The sequence below is a fragment of the Chiloscyllium plagiosum genome, chromosome 2 (genome assembly GCF_004010195.1).
Source record: "Chiloscyllium plagiosum isolate BGI_BamShark_2017 chromosome 2, ASM401019v2, whole genome shotgun sequence".
Classification (NCBI taxonomy): Eukaryota; Metazoa; Chordata; class Chondrichthyes; order Orectolobiformes; family Hemiscylliidae; genus Chiloscyllium; species Chiloscyllium plagiosum.
Genome location: NC_057711.1, coordinates 28,117,404 through 28,136,230, shown reverse-complemented (window position 1 = coordinate 28,136,230; position 18,827 = coordinate 28,117,404). Strand labels below are relative to the sequence as shown.

General features: G+C 41.0%; 1 protein-coding gene across 3 annotated transcripts in view; it reads left to right on the top strand.

The window, feature by feature from the left end:
• The window catches only part of LOC122557983 (interleukin-31 receptor subunit alpha-like), an 82,136-nt gene extending 66,155 nt beyond the window's left edge, over positions 1-15,981 (top strand). For 2 of the 3 annotated variants that reach the window (XM_043706287.1, XM_043706303.1), the window contains exons 10-15: positions 4,288-4,407; positions 4,523-4,684; positions 5,599-5,742; positions 7,675-7,771; positions 11,435-11,516; positions 14,191-15,981. In XM_043706287.1, the coding sequence (XP_043562222.1) occupies positions 4,288-4,407; positions 4,523-4,684; positions 5,599-5,742; positions 7,675-7,771; positions 11,435-11,516; positions 14,191-14,526 (941 nt within the window). In that variant the 3' untranslated portion in view covers positions 14,527-15,981. The remainder of the gene's footprint in view (positions 1-4,287; positions 4,408-4,522; positions 4,685-5,598; positions 5,743-7,674; positions 7,772-11,434; positions 11,517-14,190) is intronic. The other variant, XM_043706296.1, reaches the window with a different exon arrangement.
• Positions 15,982-18,827: the final 2,846 nt, after the last annotated feature.

The window sequence follows — 18,827 nt, the reverse complement described above, 5'->3', positions numbered from 1 at the left end:
TTTTGCATTCCAGTTTCTCCGATCAAAGTGAATCACCTCACACTTGTCCGCATTAAACTCCATTTGCTACCTCTCAGCCCAGCTCTGCAGCTTATCTATGTCCCTCTGTAACCTACAACATCCTTCAGCATTATCCACAACTCTATCGACCTTAGTGTCGTCTGCAAATTTACTAGCCCACCCTTCTACGCCCTCATCCAGGTAGTTTATAAAAATGACAAACAGCAGTGGACCCAACACCGACCCTTGCAGTACACCACTAGTAACTGGCCTCCAGGATGAACATTTCCCATCAACCACCACCCTCTGTCTTCTTTCAGCAAGCTAATTACTGATCCAAGCTGCTATATCTCCCACAATCCCATTCCTCTGCACTTTGTACAATAACGTATTGTGGGGTATCTTATCGAACGGCTTGCTGAAATCCATATACACCATATCAAATGGAGTTTAATGCGGACAAGTGTGAGGTGATTCACTTTGGTCGGAGAAACCGGAATGCAAAATACTGGGCTAATGGCAAGATTCTTGGTAGTGTAGATGAGCAGAGAGATCTCGGTGTCAAGGTACACAGATCCTTGAAAGTTGCCACCCAGGTTGACAGGATTGTTAAGAAGGCATACAGTGTTTTAGCTTTTATTAATAGAGGGATCGCATTCCGGAACCATGAGGTTATGCAACAGCTGTACAAAACTCTGGTGTGGCCGCACTTGGAGTATTGTGTACAGTTCTGGCCACCGCAGTATAAGAAGGATGTGGAAGCTTTGGAAAGGGTGTAGAGGAGATTTGCTAGGATGTTGTCTGGTATGGAGAGAAGGTCTTACAAGGAAAGGCTGAGGGACTTGAGGCTGTTTTCGTTTACTCTCATCTACCTGTTTGGTCACCTTCTCAAAGAACTCAATAAGGTTTGTAAGGCATGACCTACCCTTCACAAAACTGTGCTGACTATCCCTAATCAAATTATTCTTTTCTTGATGATTATAAATCCTATCTCTTCTAAACTTTTCCAACACTTTACCAACAACTGAAGTAAGGCTCACTGCTCTATAATTACCAGGATTGTCTCTACTCTCCTTGAACAGGGGAACCACATTTGCTAACCTCTAGTCTTCTGGCACTGTTCCTGTAGACAATGACGATTTAAAGATCAATGCCAAAGGCTCAGCAATCTCCACCCTGGCTTCCCAGAGGATCCTAGGATAAATCCCATCCATGGTAGTGAGCTGCTTTCTTGAACTGTTGCATTCCATGTACTGGAGGTTGACCCACAGTGCCATTAGGGAGGGAATTTCTTCTTGACTGTTGTTGGGGTTTCACCCATCCAGGCAAGTGGGGAGTATTCCATTGTACTCCTGACTTGTGCCTTATAGATGGTGGACAGGTTTCGGGGAGTCAGAAATTGAGTTACTCACAATATACCTAGCTCTGACCTATTCTTGTAGGCTAGTTTATGTGGCAAGTCTAGATGAGTTTCTAATCAATGCTAACCCCCCCCAGGACATTAATAATGGAGTTTGTATTAATAGTATTACCATTGAATGTCAAGGAGTGGGGGTTAGATTGACTCATTTTGATAATGGTTATAGCCTGGCATTTTTGTGGTGCAGAGGCTACTTACCACTAGTTAGCTCAAACCTGGATATTGTCCAGGTTTTCTTGCATTTAAACATTGACTGCTTCAGTATCTGAGGAATTGCAAATGGTGAATTGTGCAATCATTGAAGAACATCCCCCAATTCTGACCTTATGATGGAGGGAAAATCATTGATGAAGCAGCCAGGACTTCTGGTTGCAGGGCAAGTGTTCAGCATGGAACTGAATAGAACTGGAGGTGTGTACAATGGTGAAGAGATGGTGCTTAAAGGATGGCGACTCCCACATTGGTGGATCTAGTGCAAGCAGCAGCGAGATGATGGAGGGTTGTCTTTCAGTTTGCTCCTTTTACTCTTTTTATTCTTAAACTATTCAAAATAGCAGCAGCTCACAGTGACTAATGAAGATTTTCACTGTGTTTTACTGTATTATTCATCACTTAATTATTCATTCAATAAATGGTTCATCGTTGACAGTTAAATTACCAATGTAAATTTGACACCAAGCCACATATTGGGACAAAGGACATTAAGCTTCATCAAGATGCAGGTTTGAAGGAGCATCTCAGTAAAGGAAAGGGAGGGACAGGAACAAATTCCAGGGACTGGATATCAACGGGTGAAGGCATGGCCACCAATGATTATACTTAGGTGTGCACAGTTACCTGAATTAGAGGGATACAAAGATCTGAAAGGTTGTGTGGCTGAAGATATAGAAAGGGTTGCGACCACATAGGGATTTGAAAGGATGAAGATCTTAATATCAAGGTGCTGCTTAACCAGAAGCCATTGTGAATCAGCGAACACAGGAGAAATGGGTGATTGGGACTGGTGTAAGGCAGGACAATGGCTGTAGAGCTTGGATAAGCTCAAACGTCTGGGGGAGAGGGGCTGGCAGTGCATTGGAATAATTAAGTCTGCAGAGGGCAGGATGTGGCAGGAGCAGAGTCAGATGATACAACAGAGGCAAAAATAAATTGCCTTAGTGGTAATGTGCTTTGTGCCAGGCATTCCATATGGAGATGACTTATTCCAATTCTTCTAAAATGGCAGATTAACACTTCCTCCTGTGAACTCTAGCTGTTCCAAGCTGACATTTAAAATCTGATTATTCACATTTAAGTTTCCTACCATGATTCTTGGCTTCCATTTCACAGCATCAGAGAAATATCTGCATTATTTATCATTTTTCCACCAAGTGTTCAGGGAATTTCAGCAACACAAGAAGCTAAGAGCAGCCATCAGCTCCTGCTAGGCAACCTGAGGATTTGAGGATTACTGAGTTCCACACAGATAGCCACTATCTCATACCGAGGGCTAACAAATCCTAAACCCTGACCTACTGGAAGCCATTCTGTCACACCAAAGCCATGTTAGATTAATCAGGACAAGGAAATGTTTTGTCTTCTGGTGGATATAATTAAAAGGAGTTGAATTCTGTCTCCGGAGCATTCAAACATAACAGGTCAGAAAGCACGTTCTACACCTCATTCAAAAGAAAATCAGCCTGGCCAAAATTATATTTCTGTTTTACCTCAGGCCAGTGTTGAAATTCTGCCCTGTGCTCTCCATGTTGAGGGATAAAAAAAATACAAAGGTTGAAAAAACAAAAACCAACTGATGTGTGTAGTGATTGTAATGAGGTCAGCCAGGTGGACCTGATAGAATATTGGTTAACAGAGCTGTTAACCTAGTCCAATCAGGGAGCCCTGGCTGACAGATATAAACAGGAGTGTTTTCACTGTGTCTCACACCTACACACACACACCATGGGTCCTGGGGAAAAATAAGCACTACCGCAGTTAGGTGGTAGTGTGGGGGTTAATTTTAAAAAAAGAGAGAGAGAGAAAAGATAAATAGGAGATTCACACAGCATTGTCCTCTTTTTGTGAAGGGCACTGCTTGTCAGAAGAAGAAAAAAATAAACAGGAGTGTTTTCATTGTGTCTCACACCTGCACACACAACATGAGTGCTGGGGAAAAAATAAGTACTACCACAGTTAGGCGGTAGTGTGGGGGTAATTTAAAAAAAAACATTTAAAAAACAGGAGTGTAAGGGGTTCTGCTCACTCTGAGAGCTGGCTCTGAGGGAGCTGGATCACTATCAAGGACTCTCCACATGTAAATAAAGGGTGACATGGTGATGGGATACCAGCCTCTGTGGAGTTATTTCAAGGGGAAAAGCTCTAGTGATGTGAAAGGATCATGCTTGGTTTGAGCCAAAACATTAACTTACCTTACTCCTTCAGTGCCAGCTAACATGATGTGCTTTTGTCATAACAGGTGCTATATGTGAAGGTAAATTAAGAATGGCAATAACCTATTTATGGAGTCTTCATTGTGGATAGTCTTTAACAACAACCTAACACTTCTAATCCTCCAACTCCAACCTTATTGCCCACTGCGATGAAAGTGCCTGTATTTGGCACTTTTTATTGATTGTCAGACTAAAATTAGCAATCCATCATATAGAGTCATAGAGTCATAGAGATATAAATCACAGAAACAGACCCTTCGGTCCAACTTGTCCATGCCGACCAGATATCCCAACCTAATGTAATCACATTTGCCAGCACTTGACGCATATCCCTAAAAGAGGAAGCCTCTATTCTACCAAGCTCTTTCATTTTTAATCTGTTATTTGATTTTTTTGAAATTGCTGACTCTTCATGACATGAAACTGTTTTCATTAAAGCAGATACCTTTAAGCCGAAGCAACGCTACAGAATAATGTTACACAGCAAGACAAGAAAGATTCCCATAAACAATACAGAGATAACCATTGGGGTGGTTGATGTTTACACATTGGAAGGAAGTATGTTGAATCAAATCTCTGATATTGCGTATTTCTATTATAACGTGACATTCATGTATTTAAAAGAAACAAGAATTCTAAATAGGTGTACATTTGAATTTTCTTTTGATTCAAGCACCAAGAATTGGTCCCAGTAATATTAATGTCACCAATATTTCTAAAACCTCTGCAATGATAAGATGGGATCCAATACCTGAAGATGAATGCCAAGGTTTTCTTCAAGGCTACAAGATTTTCTATTATGTGACCAAGTCTGCTGTCGGAAACATATATTCACGTAAGATTAAAATAAGTTTCAATTGAAACTTCATACGAATTCATACCTTTAATGCACTGCACTCTTGGTATTCATGTGTTTTAAGTATTTAATCCACACAATAAAGTCAAAACTGTCAGGGAATATTTTATGGTGTGGGAAGATAATCGAATAAGATTTAACAGTGAAGGCAATTGGTAATTAATAATTTAACCTAAAATTTGCTCTGATTCTTAGGCACAGATTCATGTAATCTGGGCAGAGGAAAGTGGAGGAATTTGGGATGGAAACCTCTTCCCTGGGGTACAGCCCATTTCTGATCTTGATGCTGATTTCTGAATGAGCTAGATGCTTTTATTGGCTTCTCTCGCCATCTTGATATCACTGTGAGAGGCCAGACTAGAGAAACAGATTTCCCCTTGTTTCACCAATTCCATTTTTACTTTGGGTGATTCCAGGTGGTGTTGCTGGGGACCAAAATGTCACTTTATAATAGTGATTGATTGAAGAGGCATTAATTACAGTTAAAGGTTAGGCAACTAAATGAATCTGTAAAAACCCCGCCAGTTTAGCTCGTCTGACATTGCATGCCACCCTTCAACAGAGCAGTGACTCTGATATTCAAAAGATGATCAGGGCACCTATGAACTATAAGATCATGACATGTCCCTAGAATTTGGGATGATGTAAGCAACAGGCAGAGCTGATGGGTTAAAGACTCAGGAGAAAGTGAGGTCTGCAGATGCTGGAGATCAGAGCTGAAAATGTGTTGCTGGAAAAGCGCAGCAGGTCAGGATGCTGCCTGACCTGCTGCGCTTTTCCAGCAACACATTTTCAGGGTTAAAGACTCAATCAACCTCACCACCAGCAGTGCAGTGACTCAGGCCTTTCTAGGCTGTTGTCTTGCTAATCTGTTGTCATTTTGTACTTTGCAGCCATTTCAGTGAACTCTTCTACAACGTTTTACATGCTCACAGGACTATTGCGAAAGACTCTCTACACTGTACAAATCTCAGGATTTACGAATGCAGGAGAAGGAATCAGAAGCAAAGCAGTGTCCTTTGACACAAAAGAATACAGTAATTTTAATAAATGCTGTTTTAAGGGTTATTAATGCGGCACTTTAAGATATCAGTTAGAACAAATTTATTTTCCCAATTACTTATCATAAGGTAACATGCAATTAGAACACATAGAAGCCCAAAACATCATGATGCATGGATTCTTTATTCCACTGGCATTACATTATTAAAAACAGGAACAGAAATTAAAGTTAAACAATGGGTATTTACATGGAATAAAACTTGTGGCTTATATTGGGTTGAAGAATTCTTCCGGGAGCCCTCCTTCCCCCAAAGATGTTCTTTTTTCCCCAAGAGGGTGTCCATTCAACTTACCTTGCCTTCCTTCATCATCACTGCTTCCTGGTGGAGGTCTTGGTACAATTGCTCAAGTTCCTTTGCTCACTGCCCTTTTTCACTGTCGTGACCTGATGCTGGAGGTAGCATTACATTTCCCTTTCAAATAATCCTTGACTTCTTTGTCAGTCAAAAATCTAACTCAGCCTTGAATAAAATGTAAAGATCCAGCCTCCACCTTCTACAGTAGAGAATTCCAAGATCTAACGATCCTCTGCAAGAAAAATTATTCTCCCTATCTCTGCCTTAAAAAGGGTCCTGTAGTTCTAGTCTCCATTGTAAGAGGAAACATCCTTCCAGTGTCCACTGTCTCTAATCTCTTTCAGCTCTATATGTTTCAGTAAGATCACCCCTCATTCTTCTCAACTGTAATGGATATTGGCCTGACTTATTCAAACTTTCTTTGAAATTCAGAGTAAATCAGTGAATAATTAGACTACTTACAGTGTGGAAACAGGCACTTCGGCCCAACAAGTCCACACCAACCCACTGAAGCGCAACCCACGCAGACCCATTCCCCCTACATTTACCCCTTCACCTAACACTACAGGCAATTCAGCATGACCAATTCACCAGACCTGCACATCTTTGGACTGTGGGAGGAAACCGAAGCACCCGGAGAAAACCCACGCAGACACGGGGAGAATGTGCAAACTCCACACAGTCAGTCGCCTGAGGCAGGAATTGAACCTGGGTCTATGGCATTGTGAGGCAGCAGTGCTAACCACTGTGCCACCGTGCCACTGCTCTTCATCCCAATAATGTGTTGTGGTCATGGGGTAAGGTGGGGTGTGTGGGGGGGGTGTAATTTGGGTGATTCAGAAGTAATTCTACAGAACCTTTTAGAAAATTCACAACCAAAGTTCAAAAACAAAAAAAAAAGATCTCTCGAAAGAATGGCACTTAATTAGCAACTGAGATTAATGCTATATATCACAACTAATATTAATGAATACAGTGAGCTGCTATATGTCTACAAACTATTTCACTAAATGCTTTAACACTTTCCATTCATTATTTCAGTTATTTCTAATGTGAGGAAAAGGGAAATGCTGATTCCATGGTAATGTCACTAGGCTAGTAATCCAGAGGATCTGGGCACATGGTTTTACACTCACCATGGCGACTGATGGAATGTAACTTAATGAAATCTGGAAGTTAAAGCTAGCCTCAGAGATGGTGACCAGGAAGCTATCAGTAATTCTTTTAAAACCCCATCCGATTCACTGATGTCGTTTAGGGAAGAAATTCTGCCATCTTTATCTTGTCTGGTCTACTTATGACAGCAGATATACAGTGGTGTGACTGATACGTAACTGCTGTTCTAGAATGATGTGGCACGCCATTCAATTCAAGGGCAATTAGAGACAGACGATAAATGTTGTAGTTGGTCTTTGCCAATCACACTCACATCCCATTACAATATTTAAGGAGGTCCTATTTGTGAACTCCATTAATCTGCACACTTCATAGCTTGGTCACAATTTAGGTAGATTTAAATAATGTAAATAATTCACTGATGTTCTATAAATACCTGTAAGCGATTTCTTATAGAACCCTCCCTAATTGTTTTGTTTTCTTTTTAAACTACAGACGATGGTGAAATTAAAGCAATAGCTGTTGGTATCAGCATTACAATAATCATTTTTGTGTTTCTGGTGACATGGCGATGTTTATTCCTCTTTAGAAGGTGAGAAATTTTATGAAAAGTAAAGTGCTTCATTTTTGCCAGCATGATATTACGCATTGCTTTGCACTATACCGATTATAATGAATCGAAATGGTCTTAGAAACTTGCCAGATCATTGGGGATAAGAGGATCAAAATGATTTCTGAAAAGAACTCACTCAGTGAAACAATATACATTTGTGTAGCTCCTTTCAGATCCCCATGTCAGTCAGAGACTCCATAGTCCCTCCCAAAGTATCACTTTCACAGTTGCCAATATTGATAATTGGGTGCTGGTTGGCATGTAGCAAATTGCAGTTGGCCCTTTTCATCTGGTTAAATTGGGTTGAATAAACACTACTATGGAGACATCCTCTCCCTGTGCCTCTTGTGGGGTAGTGCTACTATCCCTATTTCTAGGTTAGAAGATCCAGCTGTTCACATCTGTCATAACATGCCTGAACAGTTTGATTAGAAGCATTTATATATCCTCCCTTTTCTTCTTCAAAAAAGTGTGATAGAATCTTTCTGGATCCATCAGATCAGGCAGCCAGAGCTTTGCATAATATCTCATCTGAAACTTGGCTCTTCCAATTGCACAGCACACAATTGGAATTCAACTCTAAAGTGTCAACTTCAATGCTGCTGTCAAGTCCTGAATAGATCTGAACATAATGTTTTGAATCAATGGGGATCAGCCTGCCACTGAGTCAATCTGATGCTGAGAGTATAATCATTAATGTTACCTGCACGAACTGTGGAACAAAGGGGAGAAAAACCTTTTGCAGTTGCATATTGTAGTAGTTCATTCATTCATGAGTGCTGCTCCTGAAAGCAGGCCTTTGGCTTGTTGTTGGCTAATCCTTCCTCCTGAGCTGTTTCATTGGCCGGTTTTGTCATAGACTCATAGTCAAACAGCACGGAAGCAGGCCCTTTGGTCTAACCAGTCCATGCTGACCATAATCCCAAACTAAGCTAGTCCTACCTGCCTGTTTCTGACCAATATCACTCCAAAATCTCCTATCCATGTACTTATCCAAATGTCTTTTAAACGCTGTAATTGTACCTGCATCTGCCATTTCCTCGAAGTTCATTCGACATGCAAACCATGGTGGCTTCCATTTCCTTCCACCTTCGGGGTGAGGAGGCAGATTCTGAGTCTGCCTCAGCCAAAGGACTGTTGAGTTAGTTCATTGCGTATATTCAAGACTGAGTGAATCAGGGTTATGGGGGGAGAAAGGCGGGACAGTGGAGTTGATGATTACCAGATCAACTATGATCTCTTATAATGGCAGAGCGAACACAATGGGCTGAATGACCTGTTTCTGCTCCTACGTCTTATGCTCTTATCTGCTGACACTATGCACCAAATGTTTTTGTCATTAATTAACAATGTGGCTTAGACTGAATGGAACTTACCAGCTGACATAGATAAAACTTAAAGATGTTCCCTGATGAAAACTACAGCATGTGATAAGATCAAGTTAACTTGGTTATAAGAGGAACAAAACTGACAGCTTAAAAGTTGGGATTTAGATATTTCAGATGCAATAGAGAGGGATGTAAAGGAAGTGAGGGAGTTAAATTACTGTATAAAGAGAATATGGCAGCTATACTGAGGGAGGACAGCTTGCTGGCTCATCCAGTGAGGTGATATGTGTTAAGCTCAGGATAGGAAGAATGCAATCACATTAATGGGATGGTACTATAGACCTCCCAAAAGCCGTGGGTGTTAGAGCATCAGATATTTGGACACTTTATCGAAAATATGAAAATAGCAGGCTTGCTGTGATGGGTCATTTTCACCTCCCCAAATATTGACTGGGGCTCACTTAGTTCCAGGGACTTGGATTGTACGGGCCTTGTTAGATGTGTCCCAGATGGTTTTTTCGAAGCAATATGTAACAGGTCCAACTACGGCAGGGGCCATATTAGACCTGGTGTTGGGGAATTAGGCCAGCCAGGTGATCAGAATTTCAGGAACAGTGACCATAATTCTGTAAGTTTTAAGATACTTATGGATAAGAATAACAGTAGTCTTCAGGTGAAAGTAGTAAATTGTGGGAAGGCTACCACAAAGTTCGGCAGGAGCTGGGGAATACAGATTTGGGGTGGCTGTTTGAAGATGAATCCACATGTGGCACATGGGAATCTTTTGAAAGCCAGTTGATTATCATGTACTTGTGAAAGTGAAGGATAAGGATGGCAAGATTCAAGAACATTGGATGACAAGAGAATTGATGACCTTAGTCTGAAAGAAATATACATATGGTTTAGGAAACTGAAGACAGACAGAGCCCCTGAAGAATATAATGAAAGAAAGAACTTAAAGAAGGAATTAGGAGGGCTAAAAGGATCCATGAAATGACAGGATGAAGGAAATTCCCAAGGCTTTTTATATAGGTGTAGGAGACTAGCTAAGGCAAGGGTAGGTTGCAGCTGATACTAGTATTGCTTTATCCAAGTGGTGAAAAATAGAAATAAAGTGGCCTCACAAAATTCATCTAAACAGTGGCAGATTATACAAATAACCTGCTTGTTGCCGACATGATCGGTGTCTTTTCCAACCCCCTAAGCTTTATTCCCTTCACCACCAATGAATAGTGACATCAGTGTGCACCATTTATAAGATACACAGCAGCAATTCACCAAGAATCCTTCAACAGCGTCTTCCAAATTCATGAGCTTCACCACCCGGAAGAAGAAAGGAAACAGCCACCACCTACAAAGTCCTCAGAAGCCATACACCATTCTGACTTGAAAAAAAAGATATTATCAAGCCGGAGAGGGTTCAGAAGAGATTTACCAGGATGTTGCTGGGTATAGAAGGCTTGAGTTATAAAGAAAGGCTGGATAGGCTGGGACCTTTTTTCACTGGAGCCTAGGAGGTTGAGAAGTGACATGTTGGAAGTCTGTAAAATAATGAGAGGTAGAGATAGAGTTGATGGTAATTATCTTTTCCCCATGATGGGGACTTTCAAGAGCAGGGGGCACATTTTTAAGGTGAGAGGCGAGAAGTCAAAAGAGACAAATATTTTTACACAGAGGATAGTTCAAATGTGGAATGAACTTCTTGAGGAAGTGGTGGATGTGGGTACAATTACAATGTTTAAAAGTTAGAAATCATACAACACCAGGTTATAGTCCAAAGGGTTTATTTGGAAGCACTAGCTTTCGGAGCGCTGCTCCTTCATCAGATGGCTGGGAGGGGCTATAGCCTGGTTTTGTGTGATTTCTAACTTTGTCCACCCCAGTCCAACACCGACTTCTCCACATCAACATTTAAAAGGCCTTTGGATGGATACCTGAATAGGAAAGGTTTAGAGGGGTATGGACCAGGACCAGGAGCAGGCAGATGGCACTAGTTTAGTTTGGGATTATGGACTGGTTGGGCCGTAGGTCCGTTTCCGTGCTGTGTGACTCTATGACTATATCATTGTTCTTTCACTGTCACCATGTTCAAAATCCTGGAACCTCTTACTGAAGAGGACTGTGGGTCTACCAACATCACATGGCACACAGTGGGCCCAGAAAGCAACTCAGTGTCACCTCCTTGTCAAAGGTAACTAGGGATGGTAATGGTCTAGGCAGTGATGCCCACATCCCTTGAAAGATGTTTTAAAAATCTGTTTATTTATAGCCATTGTAAAATTAAAATTAACATTGCAAATTTCTCTAATTTTAGAATAAAGGAAATATTTTGGCCAAGTATACCGAATCCTGGAAACAGTTATGTAATCCGGATTATAGGAAATGATTCCTTGCTGGTATGTAAAGGGTTTCTGCATCATTTTATATGTTATTACCACTCACTAGGTTTTTATTATATAATGTCCTCCATTCAATATCAGTGTTAATATTTTACATTCCTTCAGGGAATAAATGTGCCACCTAAAAAAAGCCTTCATGAGACACACCATCATTGATACTGTGAGGAAAAGGATTCTGCCATGTGAAATGTACTTGCTAATGCTGGTGATACTCCTAAGCTTTATGCCACGACCCAGAAATCACATGAAAGGCACTATCTGTTGTGATGGTCTTTTAAGACTGCCAGTTAGTCTCAGATAAATGAAACATCTACTATATTGAGACATATTGCAGCTCAAAAATCAGCCACATTTTTATAATTGCCACATTTGCCCAAACAACACAGTACTCTGAGATTGGGAGGACAAAAGATCCTCTATTTGATCTCACACCATTGTGTCTATCAATCAATGGATGGAAACAGATGGTTAGATGTTTTTGAAGTACTGTTACCTATGAAAAATGACACCATTAAAGGAGCATAGTAAAGAAATGGTGGTTTGGCTGCTTGCAGACACCAAGAGCGATCTCTCATTTATAGAACCTGAATGAGGGAAACGATATTGGGAAGAAGAGGGGACTTGGCATTGTGGAGGTGAGGGAACTGCTGAGAGGCAAGCCCTTCCCCTTTCCCCTTCCCATCCTTGCTGTTGGACCCTCTCCTTCAGCCCACCTCACGCTACCACTCACCTCTGGTTTAGGATTCTGTGCATTCTAGGCCTTTTTGGATGTGTATTAAACAGGCAATAGCCACTTGCTCTTCATTAGAACTTCCATTGGTTGGCAACTCTTAGCCAGTGGGATTTATAATCCTGGTCCTTTATCCTGGGGGAAAGCGCAGAGCTGGCCTGTTAAGCTCCTGATTGGCACATAACGTAGCCAGTTTCCTGAAGTAATTCTGAACTCTCACTGGTTCTCACCTGTACAAGATGTTGTCCCATTACCTGTTTAAGTCTGGAGAAAGGTGGCACAGTGGCTCAGTGGTTAGCACTGTTACCTCACAACACTAGAGACCTGGGTTTGATTCCAGCCTCGGGCAACTGTCTGTGCACGAGTTTACATGTTCTCCCCATGTCTGTGTGGGTTTCTGCCCATAGTCCAAAGATGTGCAGTTTGGTGAATTAGCTATATTAAAATGCCCATAGTGTCCAGGGATGTGTGGATTAGCCATGGGAAATGCAAGATGATAGGATGGGTCTGTGTGGGATGATCTTCAGAGGATCAATAGGGACTCGATGCACTGAATGGTGTGCTTCCATGCTTACAGATTCTATAAAAAAAAGATGCCTTACCCTGCTCAGCATCTCAAAGCTTTTTCTGAATTTTTTATTACACTACTTTACTGTCTCATTCAAAACATGGATATGTATATCAATAGAAAAGTGTACATAACCACAAAAAAAAATTAAATGTTAAAAATTTCAATAAAACAGCACCCTCAAAAATAGTGTTTTCAGTAAACATTAATGCACTTCTGATCTTCTACTGTGACAGGAAGACTTTTTATATTTCTCTGATTCATGAATACCCGCATCCTTTGATTCCTTTGGACCCAAGTTCTATATCCAACTCCTTGAAAATATATAACTTTTGGCCTTGACACTTTCTGTAGTAGCCAATTCCATAGGTTGAACACTTCCTGGGTGAAGAAACTTCCCCTTGTCTCAGTCCTAAATGGTTTACCCAGAATTCTTAGACTGAGACTCCAGGTTCAGAACTCCCTTGCCAACAGGTACATCCTTCCTGCATCGACCCTGTCTAGTCCTGTTAGAATTTTATAGGTTTCTGCAAGATCCCCCCTCATTCTTCTAAGTACTAGTGAATATAATTCTAAGCAATTAAATCTCTCCTTATACAGCAGTCTTGCCACCCTAGGAATCGGTCTGGTATACCCTTGCTGTACTCCCTCTTTGCAAGAATATCCTTCTTCAGATAAGGAGACCAAAACTACACACAATATTCCAGATGTGGTCTCACCAAGGCCTTGTACAGCTTTGCACAAAACCTGCCAACACACATATTGCATTATCTACTGTTTTCCTACAGATTTTTCACAGATATTATCTGTATTTCACTCAAGGCTCAGGCTCCTGTCCGAAACGTCGATTTTCCTGCTCCTCGAGTGCTGCCTGACCCACTGTGTTTTTCCAGCACCACTCTAATCTTGATCCTGTATTTCACTTAAGGCTAGTGTTATTTTGCTGATAAGTGTAACTTTGTACTCCTCTGCAATCTGTGGTTCATATTTGCTTTTACAATATAACTGAAAATTTAACCTTTAGCTAACTGGAATTGATCCAACTCCTTCACTATTGGTGTTGATATTAAACTGAAACCTTGAGTTTATGGTTTGAAAATAATTTAACGTTGTCAACTGAAAAAGAAATACACATACAAACCATACAATAGGTACAGATTTCACTTTTAAATAATCAGTACTTATCCTTTGTCTCTTCTTCATTAACTCTGAGACCTCATTGCTTTCTCTATCACAATCACTCACCCTTCCATCTACTCAGCTCCAATATTAATATATTACCTTGTCTGTTTCTCCTATTCTCAATGAAAACATGTCTTGGAATACTATTGCCACTATGAATATACATTGTATTTTTTCTTTTAAATTAACAGCCACAGTTGGATAATGAATTATTAAGCCTCAAAACAAATTCGCCTCTCATGGAGGATCATGAAAGTCTTCATATTATTGAAGAGGTCACCAACACTTCCACGGATTGTCAGCTGCAAGAGAATGAAGAAAACAGTGTAACAGGTCAGGACTCTAACAGCAATCTCAGCAACAAACCAGCATTCATACAGGTAACTGACTACACAACGATGGAAAACTTTCGACAAATAATTGCAGGCACTAAAACTGCCATCCAGCCCAGCAGATGTGAAACAGAATTTAACAATCAACAGAATGGCTGTTTAATTCAAAGCTACATGAAACAGCAAGTCCATTGAACAAGCATACAGACACCAGAACCGATTGGGATCGCTTGTGACTGAAGATCCAGAGTCTAGATTAGAGTGGTACTGGAAAAGCACAGCAGGTCAGGCAGCACCCGAGGAGCAGGAAAACCGACGTTTCAGGCAAAAGCCCTTCATCAGGACTCAACTGCTTAAAAGTCTTGATCATGTTAAAATCGTACAGAGTCTGTATTCCCAGTAACTCTTCGGAACAAACTTCCTGAACTGGGACATTTGATTATGGTGGTGGCTATTGCAGAAACTGCTCAAATACTGATAGAAAGGCTAGTCCTTGAAATAAGTCCAACTGAACTACATTCAACAATTGCAAAGCTCTCAAAGTGTCTGTGGGATGTACATATAAAAGAAAGTTCTGTGAGTTCTTTTTTTGCTGTTTGCATTTAAGGCCAGCTCTGCTGTGTCCCCACTCCTTTATGACATTTGACGACAGTGCAAGTGAATGGTGTTTAAAGTTAGACAAAGTCTGCGTTATCATTAACACTTGGGAACATATTTCCTAAACTGGGAGATTCGATTGTGGTTGTGACTATTGCAGAATCTGCTCAAAGAAAGACTGGTGATTCTGCATGGTGTTTAATTTCACACACATTTTGGTATTTGTTTGCAAAAGTGAGTATTCAAAGCTGAAAGGAGTTGGTGAAATCAGGTAGAACATGTTTGGGAGATTCTGTCAGAAGGATGTGAGCCAGAACTTTGAGTTTGACAATGAAGGCGCGTGAGCTGGTGGCCATTTTATGTGTGTAAAAACCAAGCTCTTATATGAGACTGTGTTTGTTTTATGCAAAGTGTCCCCCTGTCATTCAAGAACATTTGGCAGTGAAGAGAATACCAAAGTATGGAGATCCAGGCATGCTGACCATTATCACACTGAGGGACTCAGTACGTAGGGGATTGGTTACTGTTTGAAGAGCTGAAAAATGGTGAGCAGCAAGGGAAGTTATCTAAGTGGCTGAAAATGAAGTAGAGAATAAAAGTGTCTGGCCAATGAAGGAGAAGTACTGGCTTCCAGCATGAACCCAGCACTGAAACCTTTCTTCAGTGAGAACAGGGCTAAACACAAATGAAACTCTCAGAAAACAACATCCAATTGTCTTTGTGTCCAGTATGTTATGGCAGAGGGCTTTTGAAATAGGTCACCATACATTTGCGCAAACCTCATAAACATAATTGATGTATCTAGAACGCACGGTAATTTTGGTCATTCCTGTGATGGCAGTTTGAAGCATTTGCTGTGAAAATGAACATATAGCTGCTCTTTGCAAGGCACTCATAGAAACTGCTGGAAGCCTCTCTGAAACCAGGAAGTGTTTTTAATGATTTCTGTGAGGTTCGGGGGAGAATGGAAGATTTTGCAATGCAGTTCCCTCTCTCTGACAGAAATATTAGTACATATTGATACAAACAACATGGATAGAAAAAAGGATGAGGTCCTGCAAGCAGAATTTAGGGAGCTCGGAAGCAAATTACAAACAGGAACCAAAGCTAGAAATCTCTGGATAACTTCTGGTGCCACATGCTAGTGAGTATAGAAAAAGGAGCTTAGAACTGGTGAATAAATGGCTGGAGAGATGGTGCAAGAGAGAGAACTTTAGATTTCTGGGATATTGTGACCATTTTTGAGGGCAGTGTGACATGAACCTGAATTGGAATGGGACCAGCATCCTTGTGGGGAGGTTTGCTAGTGCTGGTGGGGAGGGTTTAAATGAACTTGACAGGAGTGGGGTGTGATCCAGAGAAAAGGTTCAGCAGGAAGAGATGAACAGTCAAAATTAGGAGAGGCAGCAAGCAAGTCAAGAAAGCATTGAAATGATCGGTCCTTTCAGGCACAAGGGAGTTTGCCAAAATTGGATATTATTTATTTTAATGCCCAGAGTCTGACAACCAAGGCAGATGAGTTGAATTTAAACACAGGGGTCTGGCGACATTGCTGTCACTGAGACGGTTGAGAGAGGGGCAGGATTAACAGCTCAATATGCCAGGCTCTTCAGGTGAGACCAGGAAGGAGGTTAGAGAGGAGAGGGTAGTGCAATATTGATCAGGAATAATGAAGCATGGCGTCTTAGAGGCTCCTCAAACAAAGCCATGTGGGTAGAACCTTAAATCAAATAAAGGAGCAATCACCTGGCCTAGAGTGTACTATCCCCCCTCTAACAGTCATAGAGGAACAGAACAGCAGATACAAATACAAATTTCAGAGAAACCTAAAAACAATAGGGTAGTGATAGTGGTGGATTTCAACTTCCCTAACAAGACCTGACACAGTCTTAGTTTAGAAAGTTTTAGGGGGAGCAGAATTCTTATGTATCCAGGAGAGCCTTTTAAGCCAGTACGTAGTAGGCCCCCAAGCGAGGGGGCAGTCCTGCACTTAGTGTTAGGTAATGACTCCAGGCAAGTGTTTGAATATCAGTGGAGGAACATTGTGCAGGCAGTGATCACAACTCCATTACATTCAAGGTTGCTTTGGAAGAAGGCAAGGATTGACCTGAAGTCAAATTCCTGAACAGGAAGAAGGCCAATTTTAATAAGGGCAGTTATGATTTGACCAGAATGCACTTGGAGCAGATCCTTTCAGGTAGTTTGTGTCACAGCAGTAGAACACATTCAAGAAGGAAATAGGGAGAGTACAGGGCAAATATGCTCCAATAAAGATAAAGGGTGAGACCAACAAATCCAGGGAACCCTGGGTATCAAGGGATATACAGGAATAGATAAAGAGTAAAAAGGAGACTTATGTCAAATACTGAGGGCTCAAAACAGCAGAAGTTCTAGAGGAGTATAGAATATACAAGAGGAATCTTAAAAAGGAATTTAGAATAGCAAAAAGGGGCATGAAGGAATAATAACAGGCAAAATAAATGACTATCCCAAGTTATTTCATAAGCACATTAAGGGTAAAAGGATAACTAGGGAAAGAGTAGAACCCATTAAGGCTCACGGTGGAAATTTGTGGTGGAGCCAAAGACATGGGTAGGGCTCTAAATTAATATTTTGTGATGGTGTCCACTAGTGAGCAGGAAGATGTGAGTATGGACATCAAGGAGAAGGCCTGTAATATAACTAAAGAAATTAGCACAGACAGGAGGCTCTAAGTGGTGTGACAGGCTTAAAAATAGATAAATCTCCAGGGCCAAATGAAATATATCCCAATCTGATGGACAAGGCAAGGGAGGAAACTACAAAAGTACTGGCAATAATTTTCAATTCCTCTCTGGCCACAAGAGAAGTACCAGAGGATTAAAGGACAATCAATGTGATACCGTTATTCAAGAAGAGAACAAGGGATAAGCCAAGAAATTACAAGCTAGTCAGACTAACCTCAGTGATGGGGAAACTATTGGATGTAATTCTGAAGGATATTTAATCTACACTTGGAGAGACAGAGATTCATCCATAACAATCAGCATGGTTTTACAGGAAGGTCATGTCTGACCAACTTGATTGACTTTCTCAAAGAATTGACCATGTGTGTAGAACATCATCTGCATAAAGGGCAATTTTATGTTTACCTGTACCAATCCTCGGGGCCGTTATATTAGGATCAGCTCATACAGCTTCTGCTAGTGGTTCCATTATTAGCGTAAATAACAATGGCAAGAGGGAACATCCCTGATGGCAGCCCCTACCCACACTGAAGCTATCCGAACCTAATCCATTGGTAACCACAACTGCTTTGGGATCATTATACAATGTTGAGACCCATTTGGTAAACACCTGTCCAACGCCAAACCTTTCCAATGTGTAAAACAAATATGACCATTCAACCCTATCAAATGCCTTTTCCGCGTCTATTGAAACTACTACTCCTGATATCTTTCCCTGATGACAGGCTTGAATCATATTCAAAACCCTTCTAATATTATTGGATGATCTACGGCCCTTAATAAACCCCGTCTGATCCTCCTTTATAATATGTGGCAGTACCCTTTCTAGTCTCAGTGCTAACATTATAGAAAGGATTTTAAAATCTACATTTAACCAGGATATTGGTCTATATGATGTACAATCTTCTGGATCCTTTCCTTTTTTAAAGATAAGAGAGATATTTGCCTCTTTCAGCGAAGGCGGGAGACAGCCCTGACTATATGCATAGTTATACACGTCCATAAGTGGACCAGCCAATATTTCTGTAAATTCTTTATAGAATTCAGCTTGAAAACCATCTGGGCCCGGTGCCTTACCACTCTGAAGTTGCCTAATTGCATCAAGTATGTCTTGGACTGTTAGAGGAGCATTTAGGACCAATACCTGTTCCGGAGTTAGGCCTGGAAAGGTCA